The 18,133-nt window shown below is 40.0% G+C and overlaps 1 protein-coding gene across 2 annotated transcripts in view; it reads right to left on the bottom strand.

Moving 5' to 3' along the window:
- LOC141900731 (AP-3 complex subunit delta-1-like) overlaps positions 1 to 18,133 on the bottom strand; it is a 41,586-nt gene that overhangs the window by 20,442 nt on the left and 3,011 nt on the right. For both annotated transcript variants that reach the window (XM_074787752.1, XM_074787753.1), the window contains exons 2-8: positions 17,838 to 17,933; positions 8,464 to 8,544; positions 5,924 to 6,004; positions 4,282 to 4,389; positions 1,793 to 1,922; positions 800 to 939; positions 79 to 152 (exon numbers count right to left, since the gene is read on the bottom strand). In XM_074787752.1, the coding sequence (XP_074643853.1) occupies positions 79 to 152; positions 800 to 939; positions 1,793 to 1,922; positions 4,282 to 4,389; positions 5,924 to 6,004; positions 8,464 to 8,544; positions 17,838 to 17,933 (710 nt within the window). The remainder of the gene's footprint in view (positions 1 to 78; positions 153 to 799; positions 940 to 1,792; positions 1,923 to 4,281; positions 4,390 to 5,923; positions 6,005 to 8,463; positions 8,545 to 17,837; positions 17,934 to 18,133) is intronic.

Below are 18,133 nucleotides of genomic sequence, written 5' to 3'. Positions count from 1 at the left end.
AATCAAACCTCAAAAGTTACGCCTAAATCTACCCCACCTTACTGGCGGCGAAAAGATGGGATGAAAATAAAACTCTACCTGTGTATAAGGTTTGTAAGTGGTTCGATAAGCTTCTTGCCTAACCGCGGCTCTAAGGGAGTCAGCGCTCCGAACTGAAATGAAAAACAAATATTGACACAGAGACTGCAAGAGGTAAGGAAAATGGTAAGGGCAATGTTAACAAAGCTGTTGAATGCAAATCGGAACACTAATATCAGACACTTGCAGATTGCATCCAGACACACTTAAAAAGTCATTTCATTCTAAGTGCTAATCGACATAAGATATTCACTCATAAGCCCGGGCCAAAAGTGCCGGTTTGATCACAGGAAAAAACATATGAAATACACAATCAAATTAACAAATTCAATTGAGTGAAATGTTGATGACTTGAGAGACTGAAAGATTTTGCAAACAGTAATCAATCCTGAATTAAAAACATGGTTTCAATGAAGTAAACTTGATGAATTGTTTTTTGACTGAGTGAATTAATGGTTAAAGCTTGTAACACTTCTTATCAATGTCAACTTGAAATACAACTCAATCTGTCTTTCAAACCAGATCAGTAGAATTAAGATATTTCCGTCTTTTTTTCTTAATCTGGACAAAGTTCTAAACCGATTTACAATCAATAATAAGACTTAAGACAGTGGTCGAAGGACTTATGTAATTGAAAAGACAATTATATGCTGGGTGCAAAAAAAGTTTAACTTCGGCATACAAAAAACTTCAGTGCCACCAAGCCAAAAGCCATACATACCAGCTTGATGATTTTGATGAGAACCCAGTTGTTCGATGAACTGGTCATCAGTTTGAAGAATACCGGCGCCAATGACAAATAGTTCTGCGGATTTTTGCGCGCGAGCTCGCATATCACATTCACGGCAGCTGACTGGACACCTAGAACATAAACGGTGAAAAAGTTGGTAAAACGATCAGCGTCAAAATGAGACGGAAACCCTTCAAAAAAAAACACCAGCAAATGAATTAGAGTAACTATAGACATGTATACAAAACTAAAGCTGAGAATCTTATGAATATTTCATATCAAGATGCGAAACAACAGCGCGTTTAGTTAAGTGTTTTTTGGCAGCTGCTTGTCACTGGTTGCTATACGCAGTGACACGTGGTTACCGGACTACTGTGTTTTCGCTATCGGTAATAACTTATCTCACACGACTCAACCGACCGAAGGATGCTTTTAATAACTCGGTTCTTTTTTTTCGCAAATAAATAAGAAGGAAAATGACTCGTGAAGAAATGAGGAATTGATTTTTCATGAAAAATCGATCACACCGTCGCCCGGGCTCTCGCGGAAAGGTGATCATTTGTAGGCGAAGGCGTAATGAGCCGGTGATGAAGTATGAAATTATGGCATCATTAGTTGGGGTATGAATAAGAAGTTTTTTTTTTCACCGACAAGCCGCGACCACACGAGGGCCCGTGCCAAATTAGGACCGGAACAACTGTTCACACAGTTGCCAAATGGGCCCATGCCTGTTTTGGCCCGACCAAAAAAGTCGGACCAGGCCTGAGCAAAATGTCAGCACTGGTCAAATTATTGCATGTGAATTGCGACTGGTTCCGAAAGTGACTCACTTCACCTTGTTTAAGCATTGATACGTAAGTATCCAGTGAGTGGTTTACATGTGAACGCGCTCTCTAATTAGGCAAGGGCCAAATTTCACTCCTGATCCGGGCCACATCGGCTCCATGTGATCGCGTCGAATAGAACGAGACAGCAGCCGTTTACCTTGATCGGGGTCTTCGAGTTTGTCTTTCAGCCGCGGAAATGCTGGACGCAAAGCCTCGGGAAACTTCAAGAACACCTTGTACATGATCAGAATAGATTTCTTTCGTAAATACGGCCTCACCGACGACATCTGAAAGACAAATACGCACCGTCGGTTACAGGGTATATATTATCACAATGTTTCCTGAGAAAACAACGTCGCTTTCGCATGTCACCAAACCGCTAGTCTTTTTACGACGAATCTAACATCGATCATCTTTTAATGAATCTATTGGACTGGACACAACTGGGGCCCCGTGCGTATTTACGACGAGAGTTGAACAAGGCGCAAAACATACGGGATTTTATCTTTATTTCGCCGAAGGTGGTGGTTGCGGTGGTATGCATACAAACACAATCACCCTTCCATTAACCGCGTTAAGTCTAAGCCATTACAAGACCTGTCATTGATTGCTCCATACCTCCAAGAACTACCAGATTAAAGACAAACAGATAAAGTGCATTAATTAAGCAGTTTAAGACCCATCAACTGTCCGTGTAAACTAGTAAAGCTGCCACGGCAGCCATCTTTATCTACTCGCTATCGGAGTTCATTCGGAACATTATTACAAACAGTTAATATATAATGTTGGAGGGAAATCTCCGATGAGATTGACTTCGTTCGATGTCAGAAAATCAATAACAGCGCGACGCGTGTTTTATTAAAGTTCTGTCGATTTTAAAACAAATGATGAATGGGCAAGAACGCAACCTTTTCCGACTCCTTTGTCATCGATAAGATGAATCTACGGAAGCCCGTCGGTGACGTACGAGATAATTTTTTCACGATTTCGACTCCTCGAGTCATTACGTCGAAGTTCGAGTTAATTACATCAAAATTCGAGATAATCGCTCAAATTTTGACATAAGAAGACGAATAACGAGTTGAAATCATGACAAAATTATCTCGTTCGTCACCAATAGGCTTCCAGACGAATCGGTGGAGAGATGAGAAGGTTAACCGAGCCTTTACACGAATATGTGTAATTTCCGTGAGGTGTTTAGTAAAAGTGTGCGGCGACAATAGACACGGTAAAGATATGCATCTCGAGGGTTCACGCCGAGATGGAATGATTCACTTACACTTTCACCGCGCGCTGCGACTGTCCGACCATCGACGTTGTCGTCGTCGCGATAATTTATTTTTTATATCGAATCGCATTTCACGGTAAATCTAGTATATCAACCGAGATACGGCAGATGAGATTCGTGTCAAGAGAAATTACATCAAAATGCGAACCGACGAATATTCGCGATACTGGTCTCGAATTACGCGAGTCACCAAACGAGCAAAATCATCTCAAAGCCAATATTGCGACAAAAATTACTAAATACATTGCAGTTAGTACCAAATAATGCTGCTAGACTCGTCACTAGGACAATGCGCCGTGAACATATAACTTCAATTCTAAAACAACTTCACCGGCTTCCAGTTCATGAACGTAATTATTTTAGGATATTACTAATATGACTTAATGTCTTAAAATATAGCACCTAAATATTTGTCTGAACCTATAACTCCATACATTCCTCCACGCCGTCAACTACGCTCAGGATTGGATTAGTCAATCCTCTGTAAACCAGGACGAATATTGGCTCTAAATCTTTTAGCTATGCGAGTCCTGCCTTATGGAATTCATCGCCAAAAACTATTTGAGATATCGAGTCCCTATCAGTTTTTAAGAAGAGGCTAAAACCTCACTTTTTCAAGAATTATATACAAGATATTGTAATGGCTCGGTGCATTGTTTTAAATGATAATCTTATTGTTTATTCTGTTTCACATAAAGCATCACGAGTTTTTCGAGCTATACAAAAATAAACATTACCATCATTATCATCATTTAGTGTTCTTATAAAAATTCCATTACTATCTAGCGTGTAATCGAAGTAAATAAACCTCACACAAATTTTACTCAATTTATTGAATTTTATCGCCTAAAGCCATTACAGTGACGACGTTGCGATCATAAACTGCAATCGATATTTGTGCGTGGACTGTTAAAACAATGTTTTCTTATCAGTTCCTTTCGGTTTTTCAGATTACAACTTTGTGTTTACACGACCACGGGGCTAAATGAAAACACGCTTTTCATCCGGAGGGCTTGTCACGTACAATCACTCAAAAACATAATTTTGACTGCGATAAATGTCAAAGTACAAACTGCAATGTTTTTTCGCAGCCCGTTGCCCTAAGCTCGTATACCAGACTGAGCTCAAAAACTGGCCTGAGACTGTAAGCCAATTATTTTACTTAAATCACGATTGGCCTTTGGCTCAGTTGTGACTTAGTTCAAAAGTGGTCTTAGATGAAGAAGGTCTGACAAATCGCCGTTCAACGTTCTTTATTTGGCTCAATCTATTTGTTATACTATTACGAAACTGGTGTAATGTCAAATCCAGTACAATCAGCCCTGGGGTATGCATGTATCTATGAAATGAACACTTACCAATGTCATGATATCATTGGCCAAATCGCGAGCGAGGTCACATGTCATGAAACACGACAATCCAGTCAATGCTACACCAGCGTCGAACATATTCTGACTGCTCAGATCCTGAAATTTTGAAAAGCAAGAATTCAAATAAAATTGAAAGAAATATTCAACAGTGTTCTCGACAGGGGTTTCAAAAGGGTGGCAAACCCCCTTTCACTTTTACATCCACCCCTCTCAAACAAGTAATGATTTCATATGAAAAATAGCAGATTGCACCAAAATAAAGCTTAATCTTCTATATTGGGGAGACCAAAGGCTTTGATTCATCAGCGGCCACAAAGTTACGCTAAAGAATGAAGACAGCTTGCCTAACATTCCATCATAATGGAGAACACTGATTCAATAAGAGATATGTTATGTCATATCCACATAAGTTAATCTACTTGACAGTGATTTGAACCTGATGATATTGCTGGCCTATAATAGCCTTAATAGACAAGAGGGACACCAACCCTAATCTATCATCAGGATGTTCTGGGTATGACAAATCTTTCATACCAAAAATTGATTAAGGACAATATAGCCGCTTTGACACTAATTTCACACCGCGTTCTAATTTGGACCAGAACCGACCAAATCAGTGACTATAGCCGTGATCACACGAGCATTTTTGGCCCGGCCAAATTTGGCCCGTGCCAAATATGCTTTGCGTATGAATGCGCTTTCTAATAAGGCACGGGCCAAATCTGGCCCGAGCCTGATCGGTGCCAATTTGGCCCGGGCCAAATCTTCTCCGTGTGATCGCGGCTTATGCGTTCAAATACATTTTTTAATCAGCTGTTATCACTGGTCCAGCTAAACAAAACACATTGACAGGCAATTAAAGCTAAGTTCCTATTCACATACAAAGATATGAACCATTCTGTACATTCTATAACATACAGGTTCTATTTAGAATGGACCTGGATCAGTATTCTTGGTCGGTCTAAATCGGTCCATTCAAAAATTCCATGGACCAATCTAGATCAGACTTTACGCTAATGCGATTAAACTGCTCCGGTAGCCATGTTTTTCTCACAGTTTTATCTAACGAACGAAAGGCTCATTACGGCGTATCCGCGTGCTCGATGATAAATCGCGATCAATCATCCATTTTTTCATAATTAGCGGTCACTTTCGAGCGCATTACAGAGGAGAGCCAAGACATAGGGACTTAAACGACTGCCGCCGTGGCCGTCGCAGCGGTGGCCGACGCTAGTCCCCGATAGTCCTCGGTCTCTACGCGGTGATAAATGGTTTATATCAGCTCCGGCCATAAAATGATGGATAGTGAAATACGAGCTACAGTCGCTTGACGCGCAATCAAATTGCAATAGTGTTCTCTGCTTGATGAGCCGGAATTTCACAACCCGGTCGGTCGGTCGAAAGAAAGTGTCGGGCAATTGGTGGAGAGCAATTTGCGACGACGAAATGTCCTTCCGCGGCTAGTGTGTTTGCCTCGTATCAAATTACAGCTCGACGTAGCTTCACAGAACGTAAACGAACTTGTTTTTCGTCCGCTTGTTTTTATATCGATGTCATCTTCGAAACAACAGGGGGGGTGTGACGCTACCCGCCGCGCGCGTTTGCCGACGACTGGCGATAAGATAGTTACCTTTCGAATCATGTTAGTTGTCAACATCAGTACGTCGGTGCCTTCGTGAAAACTCTGCGACGCCGCCAAATAACCCATACGCTGGCAAAAATAAACGAGACGATGTTAATTCATAGAATTAGTGCGTCGAGATTGTTCGAGGAACCGAACTGTTTGACGGGAAAAATATTTTATGTGTAGAAATGAAGTCACTTCAGCAACGAGTATTTCTGGCTAATGATGAGTGATATTTTATCAGATCCAAGAAAAAAGAGTTTTTGCTGGGTTCTTACAGGTTTCTCAATTGCCTCAACTTTTCCACACCCAGATTATACCTTTTCTAATTTTCCATATCCCTATTGCCAACCCAGAACAGGCAACGTGTAAGCAAATTCTAAGTAAATAAGTGACAATAATCAATACCATTTGAGAAAGTGTTTTCATGAAGTTTGTAATCAAATGTGTACTAAGCCATTTTATCTTATAGTCTAAAATACAAAATACAGGGAAAATTTCATTTTTAGACCATTTTCTGATTCTCAATAGCCATAGAGAAAAGAAAATACAAAATTTCCATAGTTTTTCCAGGGCCTGGAAAAAAAAATTCCTATTTTCCAAACATTTCCAAAACCCGTAAGAACCCAGTTTTTAATAAAATATCAAAACAGAAAATTTGCGTCTCCATCAATGGTTTGAATTCGGTCGATAGGTATGAATGGAATCGAATTCAGCTAAGCTAAGACTTATCTGGAGAAATCTCATAGGTGCATTAGAACTCGGTGAACTTCGGGTAATTCATCACGGAAATATTATGTACGACGATAAGATTACTGACGGAAACTCTCAACAACCGACATGGACGGAATGACTGATATATCGGATACATCGAAGCCATAGCCGCCACAGTTTTAAAAACTTGAGACAGGCTATAACTTGAGCCTAACTTCCGTTCCTCCGGGGAAAATTTCGATAAATTTGACAGTTATTTCCGGAGAGAAACTACGGAGATATTAATTGATCAATTCAAAATAAATCCGTAGGGGACAATACAATGATCGGGTATAACAAATACTCTACCCGTGATCTGGATTACATTGTGGATTCATTTCCACTGATCCCGTAATATAATAGTTCAGTTTAAATTTCTAGATTCTTTTTACTTGCGACTAACGATCGAAACTGGACCCGGAAAAACTCGCAAAAAATACTCATCATCTAATCGAATAGAGATTTAGCCCTATGGCATAAAACTCAATGTGTAAAAAAAAACTCGCCCCGGAGATTGCGTTAATCTGCTTGTCTACAGTCTTCCTTAATATTTCCCAATTTACAAAGTGCAGCAACATCGAGACCAAGACAAAGGCAGCCGATCTGCTCTCTGAAGATTAAACTCACTGTGAATATTGTATTGATAACTAGAAAGTTCATTCCCCAGGTTATATTTCCAAGTGAATTCACTCAGATTAAATTTTTCAATTTAGATCTTTCTTCTACGCCTGGGACTGCAATCTGCAAATTGATTGTAAAAATCCAAAGTTTTCATTTTTTTGGGTGAATTTAGATTTTCAAATAAAACTAGTTTTAACAGTTTTCCTGAGTCACATATCATTTGAAAGCGGTATAGAATAATAGATTAGCTTAAGCCTTTCAGTGCTCACTAATTAATACCCGAAAGTGCTGGAGATGATTTAATTATTATAAAAAATTCCCCCCATTTGTTATATAACAGGCATACAGCTTTAAAGCATCTACACTGCACCAGAGTGTGTCGTTAGTTACTATTATCTAACTGTGTATTTCACAAGTTTTGCCATCTTTTGATCACTAATTACTGACAACATTTGTACACCACAATGCGGTGTAGTAATAAAGTTCATCACTGATTTATACACCGCACTGTGGTGTAGACGCGATGAAAGGGTTAAGTTTGCATTCGCCGAAGCATTTTTGAACAAATTTGGCCGAATGTTGAAACTGGTGAACCTATCTGAAACAGATGAGCCAAATGAGGCCTGAGCCAAAATTAAGCATGGGTCAAATTATTCGGTATGAACACTACCCAGTTCTTGAAGTGACCGGGCATAGTTTTGATAAGATTTTGAAGCAAGCGACTGATTTAAATGTTCTTTAATCAGGCATTGGCTTAATGAAACTTGGGACTGGACCAGGCCAATTTTGACCAAGCCAGTTTGTCTGTGTAAGATAGATAGCTAATTCTATTGTCCACAAAAATAGTGCACGACGATCTAACTGGTAATCGCGGTTACTATTGATGTAAAGAGCTACAAACGCCCTTATTCCATATCAGTATTCATTAAACGTTTGGGTGTTTTTTTTTTCAATCTTTTCAAAATACGGATACCGAAGAAAATAACACGAAAATTTAATCACGTAGAAACGTTTTTCGCGATAAGAGTGATTGCATGCGTTGCGTAAAAGTCATTTAAACCCACGACGACGACGGCGACGGTGTGCGGCACTCCTACTGCGAACCTGCGCGCGCCGAATTCATTTCAATAGAAAAACGTGCCGATAATTAAATAAGTTTTTCTTCGGCTTACCTTATACGTGAACTTCGTCGAGCTCATCACCTCGATGATGTTGAACGCGGCCCAGCTGATGTCGTAGCCCAACATTTGAAGCTGAAAAAGAAATTGAAGGATTAATAATTTGATATATTAAAACGCGCGGACGTCGGCAGACGTTTGATCTCGGCGAGACTGCAGTTGTTTATCAGGCGCTGATAATGAAGGCCGTCTTCCGGTTGGACTATTAAGGAAGCTCGCGTAATCTAAACCAGCTGCAGTTGCTAACGCTGACGATTTGTAAAAGCGTCTCTTACAGATTTTTTTCATTTTCTCTACGCTGTGATTTTTGGATATTTCGCTTAAATCAAAAGCGTTTAACCTAGAATATGGTATCAAATCGACCGACAAAATAAGAGCATTATGAATAAACCACAATTTCTATATCTATTCTATACCGCCTTGAATGATTGCCAAAAAAGCTCCTTTTACTCAAGTAGAATAGAGAAAGGAGACTTTTTAAATATAATTCAAGTTTAACAAAAAAGACATCAGCGATAAAATCTGGATAGCTAATATTTTCACTCCCGTATTCTTCGGCTTGTTGATTTTTTAGGTTGAGCTCGAAGCTGCTACATTTATCTCAACTCTAAGGCAGAAATAGGGCGATTTGCAGCATGACTAAATTGGTGCATAGGTCAAATCGCAACACGACCAAACGAGAGCTGGTCAAGTGTGCAGTGATCGGCACTGACGGTTACGTCTCCCCGGGTCAGCAAACAGCAAAGGGGAAAGAAAATGAGGACGGGTAACAAACATGTAGCGTACTTCAAAAACAGCAGAGTTTACTTAATTGACTTAGAAAGAATTATTGGTTTATAGTCAAATACAGATAAACATCTTACTCTCACATCAAGTTTCATGGATATCCAGCAGATATTGCAGGCTGTATCATGCTAACAAGAACTTCAAGATGGCTTCCTGGAGGCCATATTTGATATCTCCATTTTCGGCCCCTAATCCTCAGTGAAAATCCTTTCAGCACAGTAGGCTGTATCATACTAACACTGAAATTCAAGATGGCTGCAGAATTTGATGGCCGATGACCTCCATTTTTGATAGGAGCGGGCATATCACCTGCCTCAATTCACCCACTAGATTTCATGAAAATCCGTCAAGAATTATAGGCTGTATCATGCTTAAAAGAAATTAAAGATGGCTGCCATAGCGACCAAATTCAAAGGCTGCCATGGCATGTCTCAAACCCACCGGGGAGACATAATTAGAGCATGTGCCTTACCAATAGTTGCGAGGGCATATACCGGTAAGGTCAACGGATCTATGCAACGCTACCATTGGTGGTCGCTGAGAATCACGTTGCAATGAGTCGCGAGCCCGACCTAAGTCTGACATCGCCGCAGTAAAAAAGAACGATGACGCGAACAATTTATGCGATGATGAGGGCATCAAATACAGATAAATGTTTAGCAGCCACAAATCTGTTTTTGAGACGGGTCGTGAAGACTATCGGAACACCGCAGATAAACACACTCCGAAAGTGGTCCGATAAAGCAACGCGATGACATCGGTTATTACAAGCGTCCAATATCGTCCAATACTTTACGGCCATAAATTGTCATTTTCGGAAGCACTTGCGTCGCGAAAACGATGTGCTACCAGTAGCAACGATAGCATTAGACGGAGAGAACGAAACACCTTAATGATACGCGACAACAGGAATAACACGAATAAAACCTTACGAATAACGTTCTGAAATATCGTTTCGTTTTTTAAATTTTTTGTTGAAATCGACTGAGATAAAATAGCGCCGTGTATAAATGGTGTTATGCCGTGTTGGTGAACGGATTTTAACAGCCTGAGCCTAGTTTTATTCATGCGGCATAACTATTACCCCGGGGAGCGTATCAAGTTTGTCAGTTGCTTCCATGAGCGGTATTTCAAGTTACAGCGTTTAGTCATCAATCACTTAGGTCAAGGATTTATCCATAGGCAGCGCTTTGATATCTAGGGGACAGTTTGTTCAAGTTGTTAAGCCGAGATCATGCGAGCATTTTTTGCCCAAATGTTCTCACGGGTGCCAAATGGGTCGATTGGATTCCAACACTTTGTTTAAGCAATGTTTCAAGCATTGTTTAGTATAGGTATGAACGGGCTCTCTAATTAGACACGGACCAAATTTGACTCTGGTCTGATTAGGGCGAAATTTGACTCAGTCCGATCGTGGCTTTAGATTAAGACCAGTTCAATATTGGAGGTTTCAAAGTTCATATATCAATGGACCATTGGTCCTGTGGCTCGTTCATGTTAACATTAACCACATGGGTAAAGAGTATGACAGTGATTTAAGTTGATAAACCCATAGAAAATAGTGGACTATCTGTCTCATAGTATAAGCGCCTTGAATATGGGAAATAATGTCCTTGGTTCGCCACAGAAATGCTGAATTTTCCAATAACTTGCTCTTCACTATAAATAGTATAACAGTTTTCCAATGGGGATGCTGAGTCATTGGGCAATCAAATCTAGCATATTTAGAATAAAGAAAAATCAAAGCTCCCAACTTTAAAGCTCCGTAATTGCGCAATTACGCACATTTCTCTTAATTGTTGGAGCGCATCATCGTGTACCATCAACCAAATCTGTAAAATGACTTAAACAACCATTTCTTATATCCCTCAACCTGCTGAGCACCACCACCAGCATTATCAACAGGTTTGAGGTCTCACCCCCCCCCCCGTCTTATATTTCAAGAGCTACCGTATACATAACCATTTATGTAAATGTGAATACGCCACCAGAGAAGATATATCACCGTGTTTAAGATGAAGAAGAGAACACTATTAAGATGGCTTAAGGCGGCGGTGATCCGATGGTGAATTCATCTTCCATACGGGACGAAGCGCATACACGATATATCTTCATAGATTTATCCGAGTCACAACTGATTTCGTATCGTTCTCCTCTACCTCAAAGCAATGGACGACGCTAAAAACAATATCACTCGCATGAATACCAAGAAACGACGCGTTACAATGAAACTTGAAGTAGATTAATCTTCGCCGTGGCAGGCAGCTCGTATGTGTCTTGCATGCCCGAAATGTTTTGGTCAAGAAGTATTTGTCATTTCTTTACATACTGACCATGCGCGATTATGGGAAGTTAAATGGCCAAAATAGCGGTAAAATAGACAAGAGCGGACTTTTCTTCGAAATAGGGCAAGGTCAAAAGATGGTGGTAGGGAACTGAACACGAGAACCGGTGCTGGATGAGACATTGACATAAAAACCATGCAGCGAAGAGGATGTACTTAATGCAACAAGGGCTGGGATCAACAGGGTTATTTTGCAAAAACCAGACAACTAATAAAAGGGTAGTACATCGAAAATAAGGAGCTAATTTCTGTAGCGATCAGCGCATGAGATCTACTGCAAACAGGAATGGGATCAAGACCCGTTTTCCTTAACCATGGATGTTCAAGACTGTAGCAAACACCGTCAATTGCTGTCAGTTGCCCTGATTATAGCATCGAATCCCATAAACGGCCAATCAGTGCCGAGGAAAAAAACCATGCGCGATTCACAAAATGGCGGCCTGAAGTGAAGTGCCGCCACTTTGCGGCCCGCGAATTGCCAACAAAAATGATCTTGCATACAGCTGCGCTCAGTTGAGATCAGGCTTTCGGCACGGAAAGTGATTCCTAATAAGCCTGGCATTTCGGTACGGTACCGAATAAGCCGTTTGCATGTGAATGCAGTACCGTACTGAAATGTGTGAACACGCTTAGTACCGTACTGAAATGCGTGTGTGAACACTTAGTAACGTACTTAAATGAGCATGTGAACGCTTAGTAACGTACTGAAATGCGTGTGTGAACGCTTAGTACTGTACTGAAATGCGCGAGTGAACGCTTAGTACCGTACTGAAACGTGTATGTGAACGCTAAGTCCCGTACTGAAATGCGCGTGTGAACACTTAGTACCGTACTGAAATGCGCATGTGAACGTCGCTGGTATCGACATGAGGTAAGACTGTTATCGACAAGATCACACTTTAAATCGCATAGCGATGAATGAATACATGACGCAGTCATTGAACATTAATCTTATCGAATTCGTCGAAGAGTTCGCCAGAAAAAAAACATCCATTGATTTCTGCAATCGCTAAAGACGTCAACTCAGCCGAAAAAACAAGGTTCATTCCCGACCGGTGCCGAAAAACGCTGCGAGGAATTTAGCGAAGTTTTTTCGCGACCGCGGCGCGGGGATTTTCGTCACATAGTCGAGAAATCTTAATTTGTAATTGCGGTGTTATCGCGCGCGCGTGCCCGCGCCAATCGACAGCAGATTGGAAACTGATTGTTCGTTGAGTATTCGTAATAGGTTCAGTTTTTATGGAGTAAATTCGAAACCGTCATTTTCGGAAAACGGTGAAATTGATGCCGACTTCGCGAGCTTACGGCGTTCAATACATTCCTGGATGTAACGAGATTTAACGGAGGAAATTTCAAATTTTGATGAAGCATTTGCGCCATTTTCGTATCCTAACTACAAGTGACTCGTACTGTGTATTTTACTGTTAACCCTTTCAGTGCTGACTGATCAATACCCTATAGTGCTGGAGATAATTTGAAAATTTGGAAAAATTCCGCCCTGGCGTGTTGAATAACGGGAATACCACTATAGTGCGTCTACACCGTGGCGCAGTGTATCGTTAGTCACTAATATTGCACTATGTTTGACAGGTGCTGCCATCTTTCAATAGAGATATAAACTAATTACTAATTACATCAATACACCGCAGTGCGATGTACTAGCAAAATCCATCACCGATTCATACACTGCACTGCGGTGTTAAACCGTTAATTCAGAGGGTTGGTAAGCAAATTCTTATCCTTTTCTGATCTACTAAATTCAGTTTCTTATTTGGAAAACGCCGAATCCAGGTTCCAAAGTATTGATTCAGCAAAGTCTGTTGTAAATTTCAAATTGTCTACTTTGATCTGGGCCAAATCATCTGTGTGTGATCACGGCTTCAAACGTTACTACACAGCTAATGAATATGTATAGATTCACATTGGTACAGGACTTGACAGACACGTAACTGATCGGAGGTTGCGTGGGGAATTTTACTTTGTTAGCTAGTATATAGTTCTGTTACCGGTGGCCTCCATGAGTACAGGACATCTTCAATAGGTGAAAGACGCATTCTTCATGGGCACACGTTATCCGAGTACCCGTGATACCACATGGTCTCCACGGGCATGGGATATCACACCGGGTAACCATTTACAAATCCCCAAGTTTTTCCTGATTTTCCCATGTTACACAAAATTCCCTGAATGTATCAGCGAGATTTCTAGGTTGAAAATGTTATAATTCATTCCTTTATCCATTTTTCACTGATAAAGAAACACGCAGTCAATAACATTATCCGAATTCTGAGTATTACCAGTTTTTGGTAAAATTTATCAATTCCCTTAATTTCCTAGATTTTCCAGGTCAGTGGTCACCATATGATACAAAACATTCATAAACAATTTAAAAGGATTCTAAAATGCTCCCGCTAAATTCATGGCCAATGAATCGAACAGTTTGAACTTCTGTCGGTTCTGGCCTAAAGAAAAAACATCCACAGTTTCCACATAATAGGATTTTCGCTAGCATCAGACTGATTAGTACAGTAACAGTAGATATATCTGGTGCGCGTGTAATAAGTAGAGATACAGAAGTGATAGCCTATGGCATAAAAATGCGAAGTACCATTCGCGACACTCAGAGGGCGGCGCGGCTACCGCGACAATAATGAGTATTCTTAAAGCAAAGACGACGTCGTCGAAGCGAAAAGAAAATCTCTTCAATATCGATTTTACTTATGAATGGACAAACATGGAAACTGCATTGAGTGGCGCGGCGCGAGACGCCGTTCGCCGACTTTTCAAGTGATGCGTATTATAGATATATACATAACGAGGTTATATCGCGGAGATTATACCCACGGGGGCCCGACCGACGCGAAACCGCGGCCGTCGCGAGCGCGAATTCGAAATGAAAGTTAAGTGCGCAGTGAGAAAAGCTTTTTTTTCAGTATACTGAAATTACATCCGCGGGCGACGTGTGATGAGAAAATCTCGATGAACGCGTAACGCGTCCTCCGCGGAGGATCATCATCGGCATTAACCCGGATTTCAGGTACGAGGTCGTTAACTTGAATACACTGTCATTCTTATACTATTCATCCCGATTTTCAACTCGATTGCCGGTGAAAAGCTCGAAAACCTTCGATTCTAGTTTGCGAGCTGAAAATGGAAAATTCGAAAAATTTAAATCGGTCCTGTTTTGTTAATATCAACCAACCTTGGATTTTAACTCTGGCCCAGATTGTGGGGCAATGACACTCAGGACGACTTTGTTATAGAAAATATCGACTTGATTTTGATAAGATCTAGAAGTACAGCACTTCAGGAACCAGTTCGAAAGACATGAATTACACTTGATATTTTGAAGATTTGGTGGGAGAAGAGGTGGGTAGGCATATATCTCGTGGCAGAAATTAGAACATGCACCACTCTTTGCAACTGGTCTCACTGGCAGTCACATAGAATGACGTCGCATCAAGTCACTAGCGAGATACCTTACACCCACCTACCTTGTACGGTTCGAAGCGCAAAACTATCGAAATATTCTTCGGAACTTCGGAAGGACTCATTGTTCACACGAATGGTCGGCTAGGTGACTGGATAGGTTCCGATACGAGATGACAATCTAATTGAGTCAACTGAAGAAGCTCGACGACTGAGCTAAAACTAGCAAAAATGAACGCATGCATGTTTTATGGAGTCGGAACGCTCGAACTCAATAATTCACCCGATTCCATCAAACCAACCATCGTCAACCTCTCTATACGGAATCGAAGAAAAACCGCCATCAATTTCGATGATGAATCCGAGAGAAAAAGCAATTAATTCCTATCCTGAATCCGAGAAGAAAAACGCCATCAATTTCCATCCCGAATCTGATAAATCAGAAAAAAAACGCGTTAATTTCTACCCGACCTGAATTCGAGATAAGAAATTTTAATTCATTTCTGCTAAACTTAACGGACAAAATCCGTCGAACGTTTTTCCTGCGTCTAGAAACTCATGGAAGACCTGTAAAAGAAATCCATCTCCTATTTCTTACGCGCATGATACTACTGATTATATTAAACTCATAGTAAAATGAACACACGTCATTATTCGTTATATTTTACATTCATTTACGCGCTTAAATCTCTAGAGTAAAAACAGTAATTAGTTTTTATCAGAATTCAGGCTGACAGAATTGATTTATTCCTAACTAATTAAAAGAGCCTATCTTTTTCCAGAACATGAAGTTAAAGAATGAATGCTAAGGCGGATCTAGGATTTTCAAGGGATGGGGGGGGGGTGCTCTGCTGCTGGAGAAAATTTTGAAATATTAATCTAATTTTCATGTATCTGAGCATTTTCAGGCGTTGCTTAATCAAATATTTAAAATTTACCTTGCACAGGTTTTCCTGGACTGCCTGGAATATGTCTGGTAATAACAGTGACATCTAGCAAAAATCGGAAACATATAGAAAAAATCTCTTTGGACAATAGGACTTATTGTAAGGCCGCGGAAGTGCCCTTTTTTGCTCACAAGAAACACATCATTAAGACAATGTTGGTGGATGTCTCTTCTGAACCGGGGAGTCTGCGCACGCCTTCCTGATTGAAATATCTTATCGCGTGAAAAAATTGTACTACGTGTAAATACAAAATACACCCTTGGCTCACGAGGCGTGAGTCCGAATTCCCTTTAAACTCCTTCAATTTCAAGGACAATATATATATATATATATATATATATATATATATATATATATATATATATATATATATATATATATATATATATATATTACATATATACATATATATATAAATAATATACACCATGTCACATATTCGTAATAAACGTGCAGTAAAGGCACATTTCGAAGCAATTTCCTCTTTAAGTCACCACGTGAAATTGCGCACACGATCGAACCGAGAGAAATAATGAATATAGAAATGAACTTCGTGACGTGAGACGACGGCGACGAGTAATACGGATCCTGCGAACACCACGAACATGCGCGCGCGGTCATACACCAACTCGAAACGAATCAAGCGCTCTAAATATCAATAATCTAAAATCAAATTTAATTTCGATGTATTGATCTATAACGATAAAAACAATCATTCATTTCCTTATATATCGCACTCCTACAAATTGTAATCAGTGCGCTTTCAATCGGTATAGAATAAACATAAGCTGATAAAAGAATAATTTAAAACACTCGGACCCACTTCTACAGTTGTGAATTAAGATTTGACTCATCGAAAATGAACTGATTTTAACTCAGAGTTGAAGTCTTACCCACAACACTGTGGAACCAGGTCCAAATAAGTTAAATATTGATATTAAGTTAAAAGTTACAGGCGACTCTGATTAATTGCAGTCATGAATTTTTCCAAGAAAGTAAGTTAAGAAAGTAAGTTTTCAAATTCTTCTTAAAACATTTATCATAAATCGTATCAACAAAATCGTCTCGCCAAAGCTACGGTGATTTGATTTGCGAGAGTGCTATAAGCTCACGTTATAGCGATCAAGTCCTGCACCTGCGAAAGTTCGCACATTAAATGAAGATGCCGTGATCTTTTATGATTGTAACAAATCAAATCGGACATATTGCGCAAAAATATAATTCCCATCACTCGGTTCAGAAAAAAATTCGAGGATCAATTCTACATCAAACATAATAAGAGTTTGATATATGCATACACGTCATAAGATACTAATTTTATCGAGCAAGAACACGTTAACCATTAATTCCGTGTTATGGCGATAATCTTTAGAGAATCCCACAGTAATAACGAAAAAAATAATATCAAGTCCGAAAATATTTCCTCGAGCTAATGGTTTATTCAACTGGATCGTATGTATACATTCAATAACAAGGCCCTACTAGCTCAAGGGAGAAACATTTTATTAGATTGTTCGTTATCATCGTGGGACAGAAGAACGAATTAAATTTGAACTTATCTTAAGGCTCAAAAAAATTCATACCTTGTTACTCCTTTCTGCTGAGCTTAAAAGTTGGCCCGGCCGGCTGCCCTGTACATTGCTTTTTTGAAATCATGATCAGATTAAACCATAACAGACTCGGCAGTCGTAGAAGTCAACTGATTGCAAATTTCATCGCAGTTTACAAAAGAATTACCCGTACAAATAGGAGAAACAAGGTATCATTTTATTTCAACCTTAGTCTCGAAGTTTAGCGAGAATCTATATAAGTTTTCCGGACAATTCGAAGCAGAGTTTTAGAAATATTTCTCGAATACTTACGTATGCTAGTTTACTGACTGCGTTCGCTTTGATTGATAGGTTATCCTGTTTTAATTCCTGTTTGATTTCCTCGATGCATTCGGCGATGTACTTCGACTGAAAGTATTGAAAATAGTCGATGTTATCGTCGAGGAATTCGTACTGCAGCGCGAATGACGACGCCATCATCGTCGTCGCAGTAGTCGATCAGTCGTCGATGCATGCTGGATTGGGAATGAATTGACTACAAGTAGCTGCAACTGCTAATATAGCGGCATTACACGCAGCGCAGGCAGGCAGGTAAAACTTCCTCCGTC

The sequence above is a fragment of the Tubulanus polymorphus genome, chromosome 2 (assembly GCF_964204645.1).
Source record: "Tubulanus polymorphus chromosome 2, tnTubPoly1.2, whole genome shotgun sequence".
NCBI lineage: Eukaryota > Metazoa > Nemertea > Palaeonemertea > Tubulaniformes > Tubulanidae > Tubulanus > Tubulanus polymorphus.
This window is presented reverse-complemented; position numbering and strand designations above follow the sequence as displayed.